At 33.1% G+C, this 24,865-nt stretch overlaps 1 protein-coding gene across 1 annotated transcript; it reads left to right on the top strand.

Moving 5' to 3' along the window:
• Positions 1-521: 521 nt before the first annotated feature.
• Positions 522-23,717, top strand: LOC106718352 (CYFIP-related Rac1 interactor A). Its single transcript, XM_014512420.2, has 4 exons — positions 522-972; positions 13,888-14,019; positions 16,124-16,401; positions 22,627-23,717. The coding sequence occupies exons 1-4, from the start codon at positions 658-660 to the stop codon at positions 22,889-22,891; spliced, it is 990 nt and encodes a 329-aa protein (XP_014367906.1). The 5' UTR covers positions 522-657; the 3' UTR covers positions 22,892-23,717.
• Positions 23,718-24,865: the final 1,148 nt, after the last annotated feature.

The following is a 24,865-nucleotide window of genomic DNA, read 5'->3' as shown; positions in this document are numbered from 1 at the left end:
AGAGTGGCCTATAACTATAATATGCCCGCGTGCAATAGCTACCTTCCCGTCAAAGTCCTGTCTAAATCGGTCCAGCCGTTCCGAATATTCCCCGAAATGTTTCCTTACGGACAGATATACAGACGGAAAAATTTTAAAAATTGTTTTTTTTTTGCAAACTGACTGCAAAAGAAAGTCGGATTGGGCGATTGAGAGGCGCTGCTATCGCAATTTGTTCTATTATACAACAAGTCATAGAGTTATTCTTCTTTTAAATCGATTTCATGAAATAAATCGAAATGGAAAGCGATGGAAAGAATGTTCGCAGTTTTGTTATCTGTAGAAAAGGCGTGTTCGTTTTGAAATTTAGTAGTAATCTGTGGTTCAAAATCAGTTGGTGGGGCGGGGAGCCGAGACGTTCGGTTTGGTAGCTGTCAATGAGTTCGTGTTCGGGTGTTCGTGCGAGTGTTTCACGATTATAGTTATTAAAATTCAATAATAATAATAATTGTAATACTGAACAATTAATCATTTAAAATTTGTTATTGAATTCGTACAAGTGTTTTTAAAGATTATTCTATTAGTGTTTCATACATAATTTATACAGGCAATGCTGATATTGCTTCCAATGAGTTATTTATAATATACTGAAATAAATAATTTTTTTAATTCGTTAAAATGGGAAAATTGTTGAGTCTTTTGGCACGTGACGAGTCAAATTGTTGTTCGTCGCCGAGATACGATATTTTCTTAGATTTCGAAAATGCAGCGCCCACGGATACTGAACGAGATGTTTTTGAAGAAGTCCAAAGAGTTTTGCTGGATTCTGAAAGAATTTTAGAAGAAATACAGTGTTACAAAGGAGCTGGGAAAGAAATTCGAGAAGCTATAGCGGATCCTTCGCGAATAACTCAGGAACGAGCCTGGCGTGCCGTCAAACCATTGGTGGACAAACTTCTCAGATGCTACCAACACTCCATTGAGCTGCAGCGAGTGAGTTAAATATTGATGTTTTCTATATTACTACACTACACTAAAGTTTTACTTTACTCTTGATAATTTTTTTTAGGTTCAAACCTACCTTCAAAGAAATTCAAATTTTTTACAAAATAGATATATGCAATTTTTGATATTTCAGTACTTTTTTGTTTTTGTTTTAATGCAATTTCCACTATTGCCATATACATTAGGTCCCATTAGGCAGCTCAATGCACTTAAAAAAAATTCTTTGCACATTAAGTTGTATGTGTATGTAATGAATGTTATGCATTATGCTCAACTTTTATCTCAAAATCATGTCCGTAGTTCAAAATTTTTAATTTGCACTTTACCCTGTTTTCTTCTCTGCTGTAATACTTGCTGAATAACTTTAATATATAATTTCTCTAAGTTCCATGTAAAATTTTACTTCATTCACATTGTTTAATTTTTTTTTTTAATTAGTTGTGCAATGGCAGGAAATGTCAATCAAAATGCACCAAAACTATGCATACAAACACATTATATGAAAGCAGATAACAATCTTGTTTTATTTTCAAGTCCCTCAACTCTTATCAGAGGATGTTTATCCATATCAGTAAAGATTACACATTACTGATAGTGAAATATTAAGATAGTGCTGTCTTTTCCACTGATTGTGCATTTAAATGAAAGATTAATGATTTAAATCTAATAATATTGAAAAGGACATCTTCTGTTTTGTATTTCCGTAAAACCTGGTTGTTGTCCCAACACTGCTTCTGAAATATTTTTTTTTTCACCATCATATTAGATCACATTGTTGGTCACAAAAGTTTATACTTTGTCTTCCACAAATAATGTACATAACATTGGCCAAAGTCTATTTTTTATTTGTCCAACTAAAGCAATGTTATTTATGTTACTGCAGATCATCTATAAACTTACTAATATTCATCATCTCCTTGGCCTTATCCCACTCACATGTGGTCGGCGCACAAGGTTTTATAAACCTTAAAGATTTGGCTTTATTTACAGCCGGCCGTCTGCCTGTCAACAGCCCTACTTGGGAATATTTTTAAATAGAATCTTCTCTATGACCACCTCCAGTTTCTTGAATCGCTTCACTCCAATAGATGATATAAACTTACTAATATTATAAATGCAAATGTTTAGATGGATGGAGATGCAGAACATAGTCTGGATGAACACGTAGGCTACTTATTAAGTTTTTTTTATTTCCGCGCGGACGGAGTCGCGGGTGACATATAGTATAATAAATGTGAAAGATTTGATTGTTTGCTTGTTTGTGTTATTGAATAGGCTCTGAAACTATGGACCAATTTGATTTTTTTTTAACTGGTTGACAGCTACATTATCTACAGATGACATGGCTATATTTATTACTATTTTTTTTTATTTTGCGCGGACAAATTCACTGGTAACCAATATTATAACAATTTTTTAAGTTAAGCCTGATTATGAGAGATTTGGTAATTGAGATTAGTTTTCGAAATCCCAATTATCCTTTAAGCAAGAATTATTTTTTAAAACTTACTGTTCATAGGTTGAGTTGAAGCACGTTTGACATTTCTTTATTAATAGGTAGGCATATATTTAGATAAAGGGTGTTCATTGTTCCATAATTGCAGGGTCACATGATCACATACACTGTTATTTAGTATATTCAAGATGTAAAGGTCACCATCTAATGTTGTCTTATATAAAAATCACACATAACCCTTTTATATGTTTTTTTAATATGTTCTGTTGTGGGGAAAAGAGATATCTTTTAAAATGTATTACAAAAGATCTCTTTTCGTCAGATGGGTTTATCTGATTTAGTTTTACCATCTGATTACAGTTTGTTTAAAATAAATGCTGATATACTACCGACCTTATTTTAGATATGTAGCATAATGGTTAGGTAAACATTTCATAATTAATTTATTGTATACATTTTCAAGTAATGTGTACTTAAATAACAAAGCAAGAAAAATAAACTAATAATAAATTTGAGGAAAAAATAAAAGGATTAAAATGTCCTTTAAAACTGGTGTAGGAAGATGAAAGTTTTTGTAATTGGATTCTAATAATAATTTAGGTAACAAATGATGGGACAAAAAGTAATTATTTACACAATAAAATAATGTTAGACTTAACCTCTACTGATATTGTTTCGGAAGCGTTTATTTGCGTAAAACAGAAGCAAGCAAAAATTCAGTAACCAAAGCCAGGGGTGGTCAACTTGAATAGACCACAGAACTAATTTAGTAACGAAACCCCATTGGATCTACCAATTACAAACTTTTTGAAACACTAAATGAAGCCACTTTGTTGAGTACTAAATTTATTATTATTATATTTTATTCAAAGGAAAATTATAAAACAGACAATTAATCTATTTATATAAGTGTGAGCATTGCGTCTGTGCATCTTCTGCTGCGTTATGTTTGGCCACCTCTGGCCTATGTTATTCTAACTACGATTTCGTATTGATTGATGTCTCGTATAGATAAGTTTAGTTATTTTTACATGATGTGTGTTTATTTACTATAGAATCACTTTCTCCTTTTTTACATAACACAAAATTAATAACATCCGGTTAACCGCAACCCTCTCGCCCTGCAGTTGAGTCATATGAGCACCTCCGCCAGCGATTGCATGTGACAATCATCCAATCAAATATAACTCTGATAATCGCATGAGAAATGTTCAATATTACGCATCCTTTGGGGGCAATGTAAGTACGGAGATATCACTTATCAAATGTCATCTGACTTGTATCTAATTGAGTGTAAAAAGGATGTACACAGCGTTAATGTTTGTAAGCTAAGTCTTGGTCTCAATAAATGTACATATCGACGCTGGAAAGCGTAAACGCTGTAACCCCGAAAGTATGAACTTTACAGGAGAGCCAAAAAATGATAACTCGTGAGCTGATACGCCTACAAGCATGCGGTATTTAGCAATGTTGTGTAGTTTGTGCTAACCTATAATAAAATCATTATCGTTTGATAATGGTTGAAATTATTAACGTGTGAAAAACATATTCGCGATTTCAAGGGTTTACAGCGTTTATGCTTTCCAGCGTCGATAATTTGGCCCAGGCTGGTAATTTTTGTGAAGAATTAAAGAATTATAGAAATGATCCTATAAAGTAAGGTCTTAAGCTAGTAGAGTATTACAATGTACCAAATAATTTCGAGACTATAGTACTTAGTTTATTTCACTCCTTTTACAATTCGATCGCGTATACGTAACTAGAGATTCATACTCTGTCGTTTTTCTCGGAGAGACTGCATTATGATATTTTTTTTACGATTGCTTCGGCAGTTTGTATGTATTTTTAATAATGTATCCAACTGTATTGTTTACCTTAAGGGTATGTGACATACGAAAAGGAAAGGACACTCAAGAGACTATAGTAACACCAACGGAATAATTGTGGGCGAACGGTCGGTCAAACGTGGGCGGATAAAAACAATTTTACGAGACATCAAATCACCACAATGATGTTGTGGCTTATAAAATATCCATTATGTAAAAAACAAAATAGCTGATTAAGCATTAAGTTATACATTTAAATAGGTTCCTAAACCAAAAAATATATAAATACGTTCGGTACAATACATGAATATAGGCAAGAATAACTTGTCAATAGGGTAGCGGTGACTTCTCTATTTTAGCGATTTAAAGTGGGCGCTTGCTGTTTTGTCAAGTTGTAGAAAAAAAAAATAATAAACATAACTAAAATAACGTAAAACTGGAAATATTAAACTATAACTTTCATAGCGATAATGCTTTTACTGGCATTGCGACGGCCAGAGAGCATCCGTGTACTATCTGCTATTGTATGCTTATCATCCAGATTGCCCGTGCCTGCTACAGTCACGTTTACAGATAACTCGAAGCATGATCGGACACCATTTCTAGTATTGTTCTAAAACTGAAAATTATTCATAAATTAATACTTTTTAGTTATTTATGATCAAAATTCGCTCTCAGCAAGATTTCCTTAAAGAAAAACAACCGAAGAGATTTCTCAAACACGTAGTATCTTTGTTTAGGAAACAAACGAGGGAGCCGTATAGCACTAGTTTTCTGTCTTCTTCTGGCTTTACCTTTTTCATCAACAATACCAAAAGAAATATTTATAACATTAATTAAACCAAATGCATTTTAAATCAAAATTATAAAAGGTAATTATTGTTTTAAATTATTTATTTATATTTAAACATTAAGGAAGTAACTAATCTAGTTAGTTGATTTGGTTAAATCCTTTCTTCTCCTTTCATCACAAACATACAAAGATAGCTGCCAGCATTCAATTGGATAACAATAGTATGACTGTTGTGTATAAAATGTTACAGTGAACCATATTAGGTGCGGCTTGTGGGCCGTTGTATTTCGTAATGTCTTGCGCACAAAATATTGACTGGGGCAAAATATACAGAAATGTGACTAAGAACAGGATGAGGAAACGTGAGGTTGACGTCAGGTGTTCCACAACTGGTCGCGCAGCTGCTAACCGCAACAGATGCAACATTCCTCACAAATATTACATTAGTACGTGTACACAGAGTATTAGGCGCCGAATTTGAGCAGACTCACCGTGAGCCTCGGTATTAACTTAACACTTCATATTTTTGATTAGTAGTACGTAGTTGATAACAGTCACAGTCACAACAGTTGAAAGAAGAGAAACCTTCTAAAGGTGTAACTCTGCATGAAAATAATCCAAACAATCGTAGCATTAAAGTTTGTAGCAATTAATTTGATAATAACATCCTAATACATTTATTTGAAGAACCGTAAATTAAATATATAGGTACATACATGGTTTCTTTTCATGCAGGCGATATATAATTTTCCGCTTATTTAAAAACATCGCGTGCTATAAAACAGTGATCACAAACCTTTTTAGTCCATCCCAACCACATTTGGCAAAAATTACTTACGCGTGTCTGAAGGCAATTTCATACACGTTTAAATATTGAATGCCTTTTTCAGATGATAGTACAATGGAATTTATTTTAATATTAAATTTTTTTTTCAATCATACTGCAGTGCTGCAAGGATTTAAATTTTAACCATTCAGTGTTGTCGAGACTAACAGCTTTTCTCTTTATAGTCTCTTCCTATTTTAAATTCCGAATTTGCCGCATCGTGGCATAATGGCGCCTTTTTTTAAATCATAGTTCCCACGGAATAAAAGGTGTCCAGCTGATTTATACATGCCTTTTTCGTAAAAAAAATATTTATTTAAAAACACATACGATTTCGTGACTATTTTTTTTATATCTCAATCAACGAAATTCAGGTAAAATATTCATTTGACTATATTAGGATTTCTGCAAACTTACACTTGATGTCAATATTATTGAGTACATGCGCGTTATCTTTGTTTGGACTTCGTCTTGTGCATTTAATTAATTTCCTTATCCAACTATAATTTATATTATTGAGGATGTATAGGAGCCGAGTAAAATGCGATAACAATTGTTGCGTAGTAATCATTGTAATATCTGTGAACGCCACTAAGAAAATATAAATAACATTTAAAAATATAAAACGTTTTTTCGTAAAATAAAATTTTAATTATTTTTATTTTTTTAACACGAAAAGTTTTTGTGTCATACGAAATCAAAATACATTGAAGAACAAAAATTGTGTATGTGATATTTGAATTGGTGTTTGTTAATTTACATTTTAATTTTTCAAATAAATATCTATTGTATATAAACAAGATGTATATTATATTTGCGATTACTTTGAAGTCCAGTGCAGTGAAGCAATTATGGTTTGTTATGTGCAAGAAGTCGAACACAGTTACAAGTTTGTATGTGATCAAAAGAATCACATTTTCTATGCACTATAGTATACGTTATCTGTCTAGAACAGAATTAATGGTGCATGCAGAACATTGCACTCGGCGACGTCTGTTCCGAGCTCCGATACATACTTTCACGTGCAATGTATAGGCATGAACAAGCAATATTTAAACGTATATAGCACGTGGCTGAATCACTGAACATTGCAGATTAGATTTTGTTTGGGATGCAGTCAGTCATCTATCTTACTAATTGTATATGCGAAAGTTTTGATGGATCGATGGTTGTTTGTTATATGGTATCTCCAGAACGACTTAATGGATCTCGGTGAAATTTAGCAAAGATGTAGAACATATCCTGGAAAAACAGATAGGCTACTAATTAAGTTTCTTTCTAATTCCGCGCGGAGTCATGTAAGTGGAAGATAGTTCTTTTAATATACAACTTTTTTATCCCTCTGTAATGAGTAACCGACTCTTTGTATAAAAGATATGTTTATAGAAAAACATATACACATAGTTTGCCATCTGATTCTGTCTAAAACACTGGGTTATATATATTATCATACGTAACGCCATCACATCGTTTGCCCTCAACCTAGCTTTTCTTTTAATACTAGATTAATTATTCAACATAGGATTCAGTCACATCGTACCGCACAATCCCGAACGAACTATATCCGTCGGCCTCAACTAATGGGTTGTCCTACATCTCTTGTGCGGTATAAGATCGTATCTGCTATACTAGATTGTAGGTAGATACAACTGTATGCAGGGAAATGGAAATACATTTTTACTATTGTATAATAATAGTATGATAAAATTCTAGCATTGTCGGTTGTAATTTGAAAACGATTTAAGAAATTCTTTATTTGAAAATTTTACGAATAGCTATTGCCCGCGACTCTGTCCCCGCGGTATTAAAAAAATACTTCATAAGTAGTCTATGTGTTCTTCCAGACTAAGTTCTACAACCGTGCCAAATTTCATCAATACCTTCAAACAAACATCCATCCATATAAACATTCGTATTTATATTATTAGTAAGGTTAGAATTTACTCTGTTAATAATTGTTATTTACTTTATTATTTATAACTCTGTTTAATTCTCCGTTTTGAAATATTTTCAGAATAACGCCTTAATACATTCGATTGTTACTGAACGTTTAGTCTTTGCTGATGTTTATGTTAGAAAGTCGAACACCACTTACTTTAATCCGGCTTTAAATGCAAATCCTGAAATGAAAGTTATCCAACACGTTTACTGAACAACTTAAATTGATTTAGTTTAGTTGAAAATTGATAATATACTTTGTTTGGATAGTTTTTGTAAATTCAATTTATTTGCACAATACTATCAAATCTACTTATCATAATAAAATTGTTTATATCTATCTAAAAATTAAATTTTTGCAGATTTAATTACAGAAACGCACGAGATTTACCAGAACCGAAGCTTTTATACTCAGTGCATTTGAAATGCAAACATAAAAAGCTTATTTTTATAATAAATAAATGCCTGGTCATTTGCTTAATTCAATAAGTACTGATACAAAACAAATATACACTTTATCACGTCACGGTAAGACATAATTTAGAGTTTTTAGGTCGAGCATTTAACCATTTTATTGTCGACTACAGACAGGCGGCCTGTCTTTGTCAATAAACATGCGTAGGCGCAGCTCGGCGTTGTGTTTGTGGCGTACAATGTACAAAGCTTATGCTAACATAAAACCTTTTCTTTATGTACACCTCCGTTGGGTCTTAAGTTGGCGAATTAGGACGTGACTCTCACATGAGTTGTGTATATTTTTAAATAATTTTTTATTGATCTTTATTATTTGCTATTAAAATTTATTATTTTGCAGTAAGTGACTCAGTTAAGATTGTTCTTAAAAGCTTTCGAATTAGGCGGACTAGTAAAACAACTGAGATATCTGACAACATTTTTTGTACTAGTAATTGGCAGTTCCACTCTAGATAAAGTTGAAAAAGTTCATGGTATCAATATGTCTTACTTGACGAAGGAATAGTAAAGTTTTAATACCTGTTCAATATTCATGATCTTGGAAACAGTGAACGATGTCAAATAAAACGACGGCCACAAGTCAAGTACGTAATAAAGTAAGTACGATCGGTGTTTCCCAATGCCAATATAAAGTTCCTGCCATGATGAACTATAGATACATCGTCATATGTTAGCCAGTACATGATGAATTGTAGCAGTTTTACTTTATAATCGAAATATCTATTCCTTCCCAATTATCTCGTTATACATTAGTAAAGCTAGCTTAGACTCTCCCCTTACTTTCAAATCTCGTTAATACCTCAACTCTCATAGTAACAGACTCGGTAGGTAGAAACATCCTCGAAATATTGAAATTAAAAATCCTTCCCAACGTAAAATCTTAATCTGTGCTATCTAGTATCTTATCTTTTCATTTCATACGCTGTAATTAAAAAGGACCTACTTTTATAAAAAACCCAATTTTCTTTAGTCTTGCGCTGTAGCGACCTTTCATAACCGCCTAATTAACTTTATTTTGGGGTCAGACGTCTTGGCTCATTTCTCCCGAACACGCTCGCTGCCCACGATTAAAACATTTCAACTCATCGACGTGGAAAAAGTAGCACGGCCTACCTTTTAACATTTACTTTTTGCAATTCTGAACATTTGTATGGGTTATTAATGAATATGTAACTTTTGTGATAGACTGACTATAGATCTATTTCTTATTTTGATAATTTAGGTACACTGAAACGGTCCAGTGGTTAAGAAGCATAGAAATCAACAATGTTTATTCATATGAGAAGGTAGATATTTAGATAAATTTCCCACAATATCAAAAGGATGTATGAATAGAGACCTAAAGTCATATTACGCCTACAACATTACCAACCATCTGGCTTAATTTATTGCTCAAATCTCACAACTGGGCGACAACTGGCACTAATTTAATGAGCAGTTACTCGGCTCATGGCTGGCGTCATAATTGTCTAGAAGCGTTTATTACATTCTACTTGTTTTATACAGGCTGCCCAGTAATTCCTGTCATCTAATAAAGAACATCCTGTAATATCTACTGAATGTTATTGTTAGTCTACAAAATTAAATAGATGACTTGAATGATATGTTATACATTGCCTTCTGTATATAATTGTTCGTCAAGTTTAACGCATATCGTACTTAAATGAAAACAATGGAACGGTAATTACTTAAGTACAAGCGCACTTTGAGTTTCATATTCAGACTAAGCCCTGTTATATTTCTATTTTTCAGTACGTGATTTATGATTGCTTCTCGACTCACTTTTTTTGTCGGTAATGACATAAATTTTTACGAGTATTAAATGTCCCTGTGTATTTGTTTGTAAGATATAGTTGATATTTTTTCTATATTGTTTGACATATCGAAATACATGAGGATAGAAAGAGAAGCCGAATATTGTAAAGATAGTAGTAATAACATCATAATTATATATTAATCGAGCAAATTCGCGTCGAAACTACCCTTTTAATACCTTAAATCTTTTGTAAAATTGAAGAACATAACATATGCAAAACATAAAACATATTTGTGCACAAAATATTACATAATACAACAAAAATCGCAACAAATTATCCTCCATGCGGTATGACAGCAATCGGCTGAAGCGAATGACTCAACCCGGACTGAATCACAATTAAATACGACAACAAAATGTAATAACAAACACGTTGGGAGTATAAAAATATCTCGAACGTTAGACGGCGTGAAACCACACGCGTTGTTAAACATCGACTAAGCTATGTACGGACATAGAACTGTTAAAAATTTACATATAAATGTCATGTAATTAACTAAAGACACGCCCGACTTGTAACTGTGTATATGCTATTTTTTTGTCTTAATGTTATTTAACATTTTTAATGTCTAGAAAAATTGTTATTTCAGCTAATTAAATCACTTAATATAGCATTATTTCAGGAGCTAATACCCACGAAGTTTCAGAGACGTTTAAACTATAAGTAATAATATTAATTTATCTATAAATAACCATCATATTAAGATACATCGTGAGAGTTTAATTTTACTACCAGTCGAATGAGCAAGTAGGACACGGTAATACATAACAAATATGCAATAAATTCCGGAACTATAGAGCGAACAATGCACAAGCAACAACCACGCTCTGCAAAATGCATAACATAATCAAGGCGTTCGCTTATAAACTCAAGCCTGTATCTCATTACAGGGTGGGCGGGGACGCAGACAATGTTATAGGGTTGCCACATAGCTACTGTTTAATATTAAATTGATTTCGTTGTTGATACATGATAGATCGTATTATTACAGCCCTATATCCAGAATCTAGCAATGTTTATTGCTTGTTACGCACATTTAATTTCATATCATCTTTAAAAAAAAAAACTCAGGCACATCTACTGAGCTGTTTTAATATAGTGTTACTACTAACTATAAGATCATAGTCCAATTCGAACTTTAGGTTACTAGTATTATTTTCAATTTAAATTAAGAATTATTTGTTATACTCGTAAAAAATATTATTAAAAACTTTTTTCTTCGTTTCACAATCTTTTTTTTTGCGAATACTTTTATCCAAGCCTTAATTATGCCCACCGGCATCCGCACCTCAAGATTTTTGCCTTCCACGTAACGACATAATGATGACCGTAATCTAAAAGAGCTTAAAATCTTAGACAGAAAGAGACAAACGATAAATGAAGGGCACCATAAAAGTAATTGCTACGAACAAAGCTATTTATGAAGAAAAAAATGGTAAACTGCCTTATTGCCTAAAAACAGTTATCACCTTCTGTCACCAAATGGCTATCTATAAACAGTCCATGTTTTAAATTTTTGTTTAACTCTAAAACGTTTTCAAATCTTTCCTACCCCATATTTTGTATCGTTCACATACAAAAATACTTAACTAATACAGTAACTTACTTCAACCATAAAATATAAAGTTCTCGACGAAGTTTAGTGACTATAAATTTATTAATGGACGTCTTGTACTTACCACGGTGCTTAAATATTTAATACCAACCAACTAGAAACTTAGCAAGTATCTAGAAAGATATCAACTTGATAACTTAATTACGTGTATTATGAAAATAAATTACTTTACGAGTGTTAATATCTGATTATTTTTATAATAAATTCGGGTGGCACTCTGAAGCTTGGAAATTTAACTTAGAATCCACTGGGACTGGAAACGAAAATTACAAGTAAACGCTTTAAATGTAACGAGTAGAATGACAATTTAATAAAACTGATAAACCCGACTGACTGTACACCATGATACTCCAGGTAAGAGTTTAAATCGAATGAAAGTTGTTTTGGCTGCAAAGGTCACAATTGAACAAATGCCCGAAAAATTCCTTCAAGTTTTAACTAGACAGTCGGACCTTACTGTTAAAAAGTACGTCTGTAGGCAAAACTGAGAACTATGTAGTTTTAGTGACAGATCAAACTAGAAAAGAACATGCTTCTGTCATGAAACGCGGAATTGCATCTATACCACGGCTGTTTTCTGTTTATAATATGCTTCATATCTTGAGTTGACAACCTTATTAGTTATTGCACTTTGATGCAAACGAGGCAACGGCACTGCACACAGCAAAGCATGAATTGAGCGACGCATGGTTACCTAGCGACGATTTAGTAACGAACGTGCCGAGAGTTATGTATCGAAGCTTCACTTAAAAAACACCCATCCTTCGTTTATCTATGCTTTTAACTGTTATGTAACTTTCTACTATTATCTTGACGTGACACTATTATATTAGGAAGTTTCTCTTTAATTCTACGTAGCAGAACATATGTTCATCAATTAATCATTTTTACATCTTGTTAACATTCGTATTAGAAATGAAAAACAGGTAATAAATATATATTTCAACTTTAATAAGTATTTTGTATGTTAATATAACGTCAGCTACTAAATTATAATGAAAAGACTAGAATAAACTATTTATAAACGTCCAGTTACAGTCTCTTCGAATTTCATATAGCACCTTCTTGGAAAACATATGGCGACATAGTTTCTAAATAAATTTAACAGTGGAAGCCTCTATATTTAGATAGCCTAGATTTCAGAGTTACGATATCACGGTTGTGCGTTTCAATCCCAGCTAAATATTAGATATTTCTGTATCACCTGCTTCCAATAAGTGTAAATGGATAAACCCTATCCTTGTTTACCTAGATTCATAGACTTCATTTAGCCTATTTTCTTTTCAATCAACTTATTGTACATCTAAAACTATAACCTTTATTATTGGATACAAAACAACGTGTCAAAACAAACGGGACTCAGGAAATTGTAGTAGTAGGAAATCGGTCGTATGTTGACGAAAACATTTTGCTGTTGTAAAATACTGACCACATAGTTTATTTGGCTCATGGCTTCCGTGCATTGTTTTCATACGGTATGTTACATTTCTCAATTGAAACAACACAGAAATTTGTAACTTAAATTGTATTTTATTTTACTTTATAACTCGTACAGCAACTTGACATAATTTTTATTTGGCATTCTACCAAATTCATTTCATTGTTTTCAATTTAACTTACTCCAAGTTATTTAGGCGCTTATTTAAGACAATGTCCACTTCTAAACGTGGGCATAAATCAATTGTCGACGCAAATATCGGTTCATCTTAGTCCTCATCCAATAACACCTTAATGTACCATCATTTATTATAAGACAAATTATATAATTATGTCTATCTAATGTATGTCTAGTTTTTAAACTTCGCCCTGCAACTCATTACCTATCCATTACAAGTAAATAAGTTTGAGTTCTGATTGAAGTTAAACAGATTGTGTACTAAAGTGTTGATGGAGTAATGATTCATCAAAACACAGTTTCATATTTTCACACGCCTCCAATGTTTCAAAGTATTGCAATGTATATGAAGAAATAAACAGAAATTATAAAAGAACAAAAGACAAAAGTTTTAAAGTTACAATACCCTTCTAAAAGCAAATGTATATGTATCTTTCAGTCAGAGTGTTTTTTTAAAACATTGGTCTTTTAAATAAAGGAGATCTGCCACATTCATGGCACTATTTAATAAAGAAATCTAACTATACTTTTGATTTGTTACAGGTAGTTCCTCGTTTACTAGGATCACTAGTGGGGGGCGCTATGAGTCCGACACAGCATCTCGAGCAACAGCAAGCACTGGTCAAACAGTTCGCAGAAATACTCGAGTTTGTTCTCAAATTTGATGAACACAAGGTAAGTAAAATAATTGTTATTCGATTCAGAATATTAGATCTTAGCTGGAATTCTTTAGGTCCTCATATCTGGGCAAAGTATCAACTAGTATTAACATAAATATTTTCACTTGTATGAAGTGTTAATAATCTGAATAACAGTATAATACTTTCGTTTCAAATTACTAATTGTACTTACGTGTCAAAAGGTTTTTTAATTAAACACGTTTCTATGTCGACGCGTGTCATCATAATTTTGATGCTCGAAGGACCAATGAATGACTCACAGGTCATTTGTTTATTGCTTAAGGAAAATAATCATCGAAGTTTATACATTTCCAATAATGTTTGTAAGCATCTTCAAATTACAAAATGTGCATACAAAAACATAAATACAGGATGTCACAAAATTCCATTGCAAAATATTATTTTAATTTACTTGACTATTAGAGGTCATTTTACAATATATGGTTTCCGTTGATTTAAAACAATGGTGAAACAAATAAACTTCGACGATAGCTTGTTTATACGCTAGGAAATTGAAAGAGTGGATGTAATTTGATCGACAATTGAAAGCTCTTTTGACCTCAACCTTACCGAGTCAATGCACTTTAAAATTACATCACTTGCCATGTACATGAGTTTAAATTATTCACGGGCATTCGCCACTTTAAAACGAAAGTTCGTTAATTTGCTGTCATATAATAAGGTATATAATTACATAACACATCGTGTAAACTTATATGCAAGTTACTGCCAAAATATATCAAAGTTAAGTCATTTGACAAGAAGACAAAGTCTAATTGTTACTTGTGTAATGAGACGGTATATTAAGTGGATTTGGTATGAAAATTACACACATAGTTACACTTAAATGTCTGTATTGTATTTTATTATTATCGTACATTTTGTATGTATAATTACTATTAGAAACGATAGCTTTGTTGAACACACCAATAATTTGTACTATAGATTTCCGTCGATCATTCAATTTAAAAAAATCTAAACATCTCTTCTATCCGGTATTATGTCACGTACAATTTTCAAACCGACCATTTCAATCAAATCATTTCAAAACGGAAGTTGATAATTTATATAACGCTTACAATTGTTGTTGATTTATTTGCGTACATTAATAAAGAAGATTGCGAAGCTGTTAGTCATTGGAAGGACTAACAAGGCGGATCGATTAGTGATTTGTCGATCGTAATTAAAAATGAGACACGGACCAACCTAATGATAGAATTTCTTATATTGTATAAAGTAACGCTTGACGATGGTCCTACCTGATATTAAGTGATGATGTGGTCGATAGATGGTAAGTGCCAGTTTGGTAAATGCCTATTCACTCTACTCTCGAAGACCCCTACGTCATACTTGGACGGAAAAACTGATGCTGACAACTTGTAACTATACACTGCATACCTATAGATGCAATTTAAAAACAAACTTAATTTGCCGTCCTGTCTTTTTATAAACAAATTCATGTCTTATAACGTTGCATGAAATGTTTATTATAGCCTTTCCGTTTTGGTCTTTTGGAGAATGTTTTTAACTAGCTTGATAGGGAGTAGAAGCAATTATGGTATTAAGTGATATTAATACTAGATCCATGGTTGTCTTAAAACTATGTTAAGCTTCGAAAGTTCCATTGTCCTACTGGAACTGATAGTACTCTGTATCCTTTTTAAAATTCATGAGTCATTAACAATTACAAAATATTGGTCTTGCAAAATAAACAAACAAATCGAACACTGAAAAGTCAAATTGACTCATTCGTGGTAAGCAGTGTGTAAATGTATTTTAAAAAAACATTGCAGAATAAGAATAAAGTTGTCATTATAGTATTATCGTGGATCTGTCTATCCGTATGCCATAAGGGTGTTACCAAAATACAAAGCAGCTACAAATCTACGAAGTTATCTGCGAAGGAGGTAACGTCTTCAATGTGGACAAGCCACAACCATCCACCTGTAGACAATCTCTGCAATTTTAAGACGACTGAAGTTTTAATGTTAATCACGAGTAACTTAATCTGTATTTCGGATTATTTAACACGTTCAATGCCACCGGTAGGGGAGGGGGGTTACTTAACATATTAAATATGTTAAATTTCCTGTTAACAGATGAAAACGCCAGCAATTCAAAACGACTTCAGTTACTATCGACGTAGCGTATCCCGGGGAGGTCTCATCAATTCAGAATTACCACCTGACGAAGAACCACACATAGGCGCAGAAGTGGCCAATAGAATGTCTCTCTTCTATGCACAAGCCACGCCAATGCTCAAAGTACTCTCAGAAGCGACCAGCCAGTTTGTGAACGACAACCAGCAAGACTTGGAGAACACGACAGAGACACTTAGTACTATGGCTAAAGTTTGCTTAAGGATGTTGGAAAACCCGTAAGTACTTTTGTTAATATTATGAAAAGATTCTATGCATTTTTACTATTGCTTTATAACAAAAGAAACTCACATAAATAAGGACGCGTAAGGAACTTACCGTAAAGGAAACTTTTCCTATTCAGGTTAAAGTATTTCATACATTGGCATTTTAAACAATCTGCTTACAATTTACCTTATAACACTATGTGATGATGTCATCATGTTTATTGCAACAATTATAACAAACACACAGCTGCCACAATTATTGCATTTCTGGTAGTCACTTTTTTATATGAGAAGGTTGCAATCGAGCAGTGGAAATATTATTAATTCTTGTAACACATATCTGCGTTATACTTTACCTTTATCATTCGAGTTCGTATTTAAATTTTCAATCTATACGATTTCTGGGGGATTAATTAAAATGTATAGTTTAATCTGACAATCGAATAAAAACCATCGAAATGCACCTTTTCAATCAAAACATGAATTTCGTTTTTTGTGTTCGACATTTTAAGCCGAGTTTACATACGCTGCAAAGTTCTCTAACGATTGCAATTAAATTTCCGAACAAACACATACTTCAAACATGAATATCGAACTTCTTGCTTCAAACATTCACCGATTCTACAGTTAATATGTGAACTGCAAAACTTTGAGTTAAAGTTATAAATTACCAATTAAACACCAACGGCTTTAGAACTAACAGTTTAGTCTAATTGGTAAACAGAAATGTTATTTAGAATTTCCTACGGTCGGTTTCCACTACTGAGAGACCTTACAAAGTTGTTTCTTCAGTGTAAACGCACTGTAGACCTTTCTCCTGTCACTCGGGTAAAATATAATGATTTTTGTTTGCATATACAGTAATTGATAAATTTATAGAGTAAATTAAACTTTCAAGAAACTAGTTCGAGTGGTCGGTGCGTTGCGGATGCATAAATCAGCGATATCTCCTTTAGACCAGATATAACTTGGCCCATATAAAACGAGCACTAATAATAATTTTTAAAATATTTTGCTGAGCTTCGATCTTAGATCTCGAGTATAGACGATTTGAATCAAATTTGTCCTACAATATTTGTGCAAATTAGTCAGAAGAAGTAAGAAGCAACTGTATATTATATAACTGAAATTAAATATTATTTGCCTTGAGGTCTGTAAAATTTGTATCATGTCATTGTAATTAAACTCCTTGTTCGAGCCAACTTTTTAAATAATACTACTTTTTAACAGATCATTCGTCTTTGCGAGCGTTTTTTACAGAATATCCCTTAAAAATACATACATTTATTTTACTCTGTAAATTGTTGAACGGGAGCGTGAACGATGTTTATCACGTCGTCCGGGATCTCCCGAACGTGCCTCGATCTCAAGACGACGCGATCAGAATTAACAAGTCTTGTTATAATAAATATTTAAATTATCAAACTTGTATAGTAAAAACAGCACGATAATTATGGAAGTTAAAAATACTATTCGTGCACTAAAAAAAACTTGTAACATTTTCAGCCGAAACTTGTTTCATGAATACAGCGTTGCGTGTTCAATGCGGTAGACAATGCGTATATATTTTTTACAGCTGCTACTGATCTAGATTTTTTTGTACATTTTTTATACAGCACTTACTCGGTCGATAAAAAATCTTATTAAATTGTTGACGGAAACTACGTTAAAGAATTAAGAATTTTTTATCTTTGGTCTAAAATAGGTAGTGTGGAAAACAGGTCGAAAAGCTTTAAGGTCGATAAATTGCATCATCAACATGCAATAAATAGTAAACGGCAAAGGATAAGAACAAGTTGGCGATATCGGTCTTTTGTCATTGTTTACGTCAAGAGAAAAATTATTAGGTTGATGATGGTAGAAAACATGACATGGCACCTGACGTGACAGCTACAATACAGTCCAATAAGTAATAACTTATTATTGGGACACTGAGAGGTGACGCCGATGAGCTACTATACTTTAGTTCAGGAATAGCGAACTAATGGCACGTGACACAATATTTTAAATATATCACTGATCACAATGCAATGCACTACAAAAAAAGTAAAGTAGATATAAGGAACGAACGTGAGTGATCTCTATGCTATGGAATGTTCTCAATAATCAAGTCAAAATTATTTGATGGCACGTTGATACATAAAAGGTTTACAACCACTCCGTTAGTTACTCATACCACAGACCAAGATAAGTTTGTCGCACTATACGATTGTCTAAATCACTGGATATAAAGTGGGACGTCAAACGCAATTCATTATAACAAACACTTTGTTAAAGACAACGCCTTATCCTTTTACTCATTGTCTAAGAATAGCGTCGCAGAAGAATCGTGATACAACTAGTTGGCTCAATGTCGGCAATGAATGACCACCTCCCCATTGTGTCATAGACAAGGGTATCAGTTACTCGGATCGTATGTAACCGCAAATTATACAGAACTGTCACAGTGACTCATGAAAACATTTCGGCACCAATACAAAAATCTACAAACTAATTAAGAACCTCCTCTTTTAGACTAATTCAACAAAAGGGTCTCCCTTAGTGACTACTTGTAGACTCTGAGTGCGACGTATTCATTTTATTACCATACTAATCATAAAAAGAGTTTGGTAGTCGACTTAAAGATTTATAAAACAACAGACGTTAGTTATGTTCGCAATTTCGTGAACACGTAGTCAGTTGACACCGCCCATACAGTGCGCATACCCCTAGCCCTATGTGGACAGTATGTATTAAAATTCTAACCACGTCTCCCAGTCTTAGATGCAGAATTTCAATATTGCCGACGATAAAATATCTTGCAAATTCTTATTTTACTTTGAAACGAGTGTCGTATGTAAAACATACAACGACAGCTTCCACAGTAGAAGAGAAAAAAGTACTTTAATTTTAAAAATTAAACTCCAATGAATATAGCTAGAGCAGCGAATCTCATTCAAACAAATAAGTTCACTTCACACTTCGAGCGAGAGTAGTTCTCTCTCACTGTTAGATCTGTATGTTTTCAATCTAAATGCAATGTGAGGGTCTAATGAAATTTTTGTGGGTACGAAATAAACGTCCTAGACTGTACATGTATAAGTTTTAAGGAACTCATCACTCCAATAACACTAGACTTGTTACCGTCAGGATCATCTTATCATAGCAATCCACAAAATCGTATTAGGGACAAATCCGTTACTACAAGCAACAGCTTGGTCACCATGTATTGACGTCCGCGACTTCCTTATCAAGCCGTTCGATGATACACGAGCCGTTCGCTCCAACATTGAAAGTGACAATGGACCGTACGCCTCGAATGACAACGACCGCCATTCTAAATGAATCGTATTACTGAATCAAAGGACTCGGGAATTGATAAAAAATGGCCTCCACTTTGGGTGCTGTTATACTGATACTAGCTGTCGCCCGCGACTCCGTCCGCGTGCAGTTAAAAAAAAAATTAAAAATAGATGTTGGCCGATTCTCAGACCTACTGAATATGCTCACAAAATTTCATGAGAATCGGTCAAGCCGTTTCGGAGGAGTACGGGAACGAAAACTGTGACACGAGAATTTTATATATTAGATGACGCAAACGTAATGCAAAACTTTGGACAGTGAGTACTTTTTCTCATGAAATGTATTTATCTATTACGATAAATATTTACAGGTAAAAACACCTATATTTTTTTCTTTAATCTGACTTATAAGTGAAGTTGTTTGGAAATTATGTCCATATGCAGTCTAAAGAGTTGTACGTATTTTGTTTATTTTCACGTTCTAATGTTGCACATCAAAATATACTTTAATAGTTTTTGCTTGAACAATTGCTGGTCATGTTTGTGTAAAATTAAACCAAACAAGTAGTAATATAGACTGTGCTTTGATAGTTAAATATTCCTTCATATAGATATTGTATTGCGGATGTTTATACGATCATAGGAAAGTTTTACAACACTATGAAGCAAGCACGAAGTTGATTTACACAGGGCAGGAAGTGGGAACGTGAGCAATTATACTGCGACAGAAAATCGATTCGTTGATAGCCTCGCCTTGCGGGATACGAATTTGGCAATGTGTTTCTGAAGTGGCAATGATCGATCACATAGAAAATTACCTAAGGGTCATTTTTATGACATAATAGCTGTCGCCCGTGATTCCGTAAGCGTGAAATTAAAAATAAACTTTGTTAGTAGCCTATGTGTTCTTCTAGAATATGCTCTATATCGATGCCGAATGTGTAGTAGTAAGACGGAATTTTTTAACAAAAAACATAAGTTTATTTTTTAATAATTCACTGTTATATATAATAGCACACTTTTATATTTATTAATTTATATTTATTTCACAAAAATAACGTCCAGTCACACGGACATACAGTATTATTGAATAATATTTATATAGGACAAGGAGATCGCTTACTCAATTTAATGCCACTTGTATCGTGTGATTCATTTGACCCGTGTTATTTGTATTATATGTAGAAATCTTTATTCAATTACCAACAGGGAATATGAGTCTTATTCTCAAAATAATAAAGATTAAAATACTTCAGCCCGGAACCAAAAGACGTGGTAGAGATGAAAATGTTAATTTTTCAAGCGTCTCCAGGACATCTTATGAAAGTTTAAATAATATTTATCCAATGGAGAATTATTAAAACAAAATTTATGTTATACTTATAGTTGTGTTGCATTTTTAAAAACATTTTTATGATTCAAATAATGTTAGAAAATATTTACCCGATAAACACGTCACGAGCGAGATGTCATGTTATTGTCATATTACCTTATCTTCGCGCATGAAAATTGAAACCTGATAAATTTTATGATGCTCGCTATCGTGTGTAATGGTTCGGTTTAGTTTATGAAACCAAATGATGTAACTAGCAACACGTCAAGCTTGTTTTCTTTACTAATAGATAGAACAATGGTAGAAATACGAAGCGGCATAAGCTGTCATTAGGTTCGCCAAGTAACAGACCAAGTACAGACAAAGAATTAAACCTACCAAAGATCGATTAGCGCAATGCTAGCTATATGTTAGTGTAACCTGAATATTACTAGAAAAAATATATGCAGTCTTAGTTTTGTCATGTTCAAACAGTGGGTTCGGAATTAACCCAAATATTCTCTATTTTTTAGGCCGATATGGCTACCCTGCCGGGAATCTGGCGACCCGAATATACATCCGTGTGTACACCAGTTTTATTGTGCCATAAATCTCGCTCGATGTTTGGCTAAACATAACATAGACTATCTAAAACTTCCGCGTTCCCACTAACAATATGCGCAGGATGCCTTTTATTACGCACCTTGGCAAATGTGTTTTGTATTAACAGCGAGGAATGTGACTAACCTTACTTATAGAAACATAAATCATATTACGATATTCAGACCTTCTAAATTTCAATTATGAATCCAGATTGCCTATAAATAATTTTATGAAAAAATTAATAAGTAATTACTACAATCTCTACTAATACGGTCTCTTCTTCAATCACTTTTCAATATTATGTACGTTGTAGTAACATGAACAATAATTTCTTTATATCAATGGAATTTATAAAACGGAAGCGATATGGAGACCTGATTAGGGTTAGGAGAAATGTATGTCAACGTACCTAAATATATAGTAACCTATTGCGTATTCCGTGAATTTGTAACTGTATTCCAAACCGTGAGACGCATACAAACGGAATAGACGATTTCATTCTGCAAACAAAGTGCGAAGTTGTTAAACCTATGCATTTTTGATATTATTTACAAGACAACAGTGAAAACGAAAAGTTAACACTAGTTAACTTGCGGAGAGTTATCACAATTTAAAGTCATATTTACCCTGATCCTAGGACACTACTGGCAACAACTAAATACTTTTCTGGAAGTTGTTTTAAAAGGAAAAGAGGAAGGGATAGAAAGGGGATAAGGACTCTTTCTTCTTTTATTTCTAACTAGCTTTTACCCGCGACTCCCTCCGCGCGGAATAAAAGATAGAAAACGGGGTAAAAATTATCCTATGTCCGTTTCCTGGTACTAAGCTACCTGCCCACCAATTTTCAGTCAAATCGATTCAACCGTTCTTGAGTTATAAATAGTGTAGCTAACACGACTTTCTTTTATATATATAGATTTGTATACTCGTTTTTTTTTTTTTAATATACTTTGGTCATTGATAAGTTATACCCATCCCAAAATAAATACACGACTTTGATGATTAGTAATTTATACTAAAACACCTAATTCTCATTTTCAGAAAACTGGTCGCTCAGTTCAGTCGTGAAGAGACATCACTGCTCGTCCTCCGTGTTATGGTAGGTCTTATAATCCTGTACGACTGGGTGCATCCTTCAGGGGCTTTCTGTCGCTCCTCATCCGTTGACGTCAAAGGCTGCGTCAAATTCCTTCAGCAGCAACCACCGGCGAAAGCAGAGCCTTTGCTGAATGCACTTCGGTACACGACTAAGCATCTCAACCATCAGTCGACGCCGAAGAACATCAGGGCCCTGCTAGCGGCGTGAGGACACCATTCAAGCCTTGCATGTTGCTGTGGGGACTGATTTGACAATAACCTGTGGGGATTTCTCGTCGCCATTTTCCGTTGCTCTTAGACGGGCCTGTTTATTGTAGATCAATTTATAACTGAACCTTCATTTAGAGAACATGTGGATTCTTCTGCTTTAAAAATTACAGACTATTTAACAAAAATCTCTGTAGATGAGAGATCATTGTTATATAAACATTCGCGAGTTCCTAAAATAGAACATAACTAAAAAAAACTCCTCAAAAGAATCAGAATTTATTAGACTTTCTATTAGACCTAAATATCAGTTAAAAAATAAAGCAATACAAATAAGTTTGTAGAAAGAAGAGCGAATGTGGAAAATTTAATGAAAAAAAATTTACACACAGAAAGCTGATCCCTTGCCGTGAATTCGCACTGATAAAAAAAAATCACATAAAAACATGTCACAGTATTTTCAGAAAGAGAAAAAAAAATTATAAAATGTCATGTAAATGTTCCGATACTGCAATATCAACGTTTGGTTTACAATAAACAGCAACGCTTAGTTAAATTACAAATAGAAATAGGATATTCTAGAAAATAAAGACATTAATACAAACGTTTTCCTACCAAAATACTATTAGAATACTTTCCTTAGTTCCAGAACCGTTTTAAAGTCGGTTTCCACTGTTGAGAAACATGTTAAATTTAATATTAACTTACATTTCATCCATTGAGTATGTGTAAGTGATTTTGTGAGATTGATGTAAAGAATTGATTGTAAATATATAGCACAATGTAAGTCAATACAATACATAAATTATTAATGTTGAGTTTCAAATTAAAAATTTCAACTGCTTTCGAAAAAATAGTATTACATTTTTTGGAACACATCGACGCTCATGGACATCCGCAATACCAGAGGAACTGCAAAGTTGTCGACCTTTGAGAAAAAGATAGGCTCGCTTTTGAAGGACCCTAAGTCGTAACGGTTTTTAAATACCGCCGATAAGAGACCATTCTACAACGCGGCTGTGCGATGCAGAAAATTTCGCGAAAACTGCACGGTTAAGTATTACCAACCATCAAAATATTGTGGATGGAACCACCCAGTCTGTCGTATTCTTCTAATTATTTATAACCATTAAGGTTGGTCATATTTAAATGTTGTTCCAAAATTGTAAGTTTCTGTGGGTAGTCGTAACTTAGTACATTGTCACAACTTACATTGTGTTAACTACTATAGATAGGAAAACTAAAATATGTTGAAAATAATTATATAAAGTTTATAGAATTCAATACATATAGATTATATTTATGATACGAGGCCGCTTTAAAAGCAAAATCTTTTTCCCTGCATACGTTTATTTATGAGAAATCTTTCCCTTTCCCCCCACTCGTGTGCAAGGTTAAGAAATGTGTATGTATGAAAAAACACACAATCAACGAGTCAAATCGCAAATTATAAGCTAGTGTTAACCTATTAAATCCTAAGAGACGATTAAGAAATAATAATCTAGAAGTATTATTAACTATTATTATATCTAAATATGAACTATAATGCTTCTGACGAGTCTTTGTTAAGACAAAATTAACAGAAGTTTATTGTTAGTTACAATTTTAGAACACGAGATTATTATTCTGCATTAACTTCTTTAATAATTAATAATTTTCACTTATTGTTAATTCAAATTCTCTATATTGTTGTATAATTTTCATACACTTTTTTAATCTATATTCATGCACGACTCTATCTTTATTAAATGCATATAGTCAAACAAGGATATCTGGTGGAAAAAGCGCTTATTATTGCGGTTAGTTCTGTAAAGTAAAAAAGACAAGATAGCTTCAATAAAAGGACGTCCTAACACTTTTAAACATTGATAAGGGGCACTAGAAAGCTGTTATAATTTACTGTGACTTATCGGTCTATATCAGTGATTGTCAAACTTATTTCTTTCACCGCCCCCTTTGAAAATCAATTATATTT

The sequence above is a fragment of the Papilio machaon genome, chromosome 12, assembly GCF_912999745.1.
Source record: "Papilio machaon chromosome 12, ilPapMach1.1, whole genome shotgun sequence".
Lineage (NCBI taxonomy): Eukaryota > Metazoa > Arthropoda > Insecta > Lepidoptera > Papilionidae > Papilio > Papilio machaon.
Note: the sequence above shows the minus strand (reverse complement) of the source record. Positions and strands in the feature narration are given on the sequence as shown.

Bases quoted from the DNA above. Each gene is read 5' to 3' on its own strand.
- LOC106718352 (XM_014512420.2), top strand. From the start codon at position 658: ATGGGAAAATTGTTGAGTCTTTTGGCACGTGACGAGTCAAATTGTTGT. The intron at 973-13,887 runs GTGAGTTAAATA...GATTTGTTACAG, and splicing joins ACTCCATTGAGCTGCAGCGA to GTAGTTCCTCGTTTACTAGG. The intron at 16,402-22,626 runs GTAAGTACTTTT...TCTCATTTTCAG, and splicing joins TTAAGGATGTTGGAAAACCC to AAAACTGGTCGCTCAGTTCA.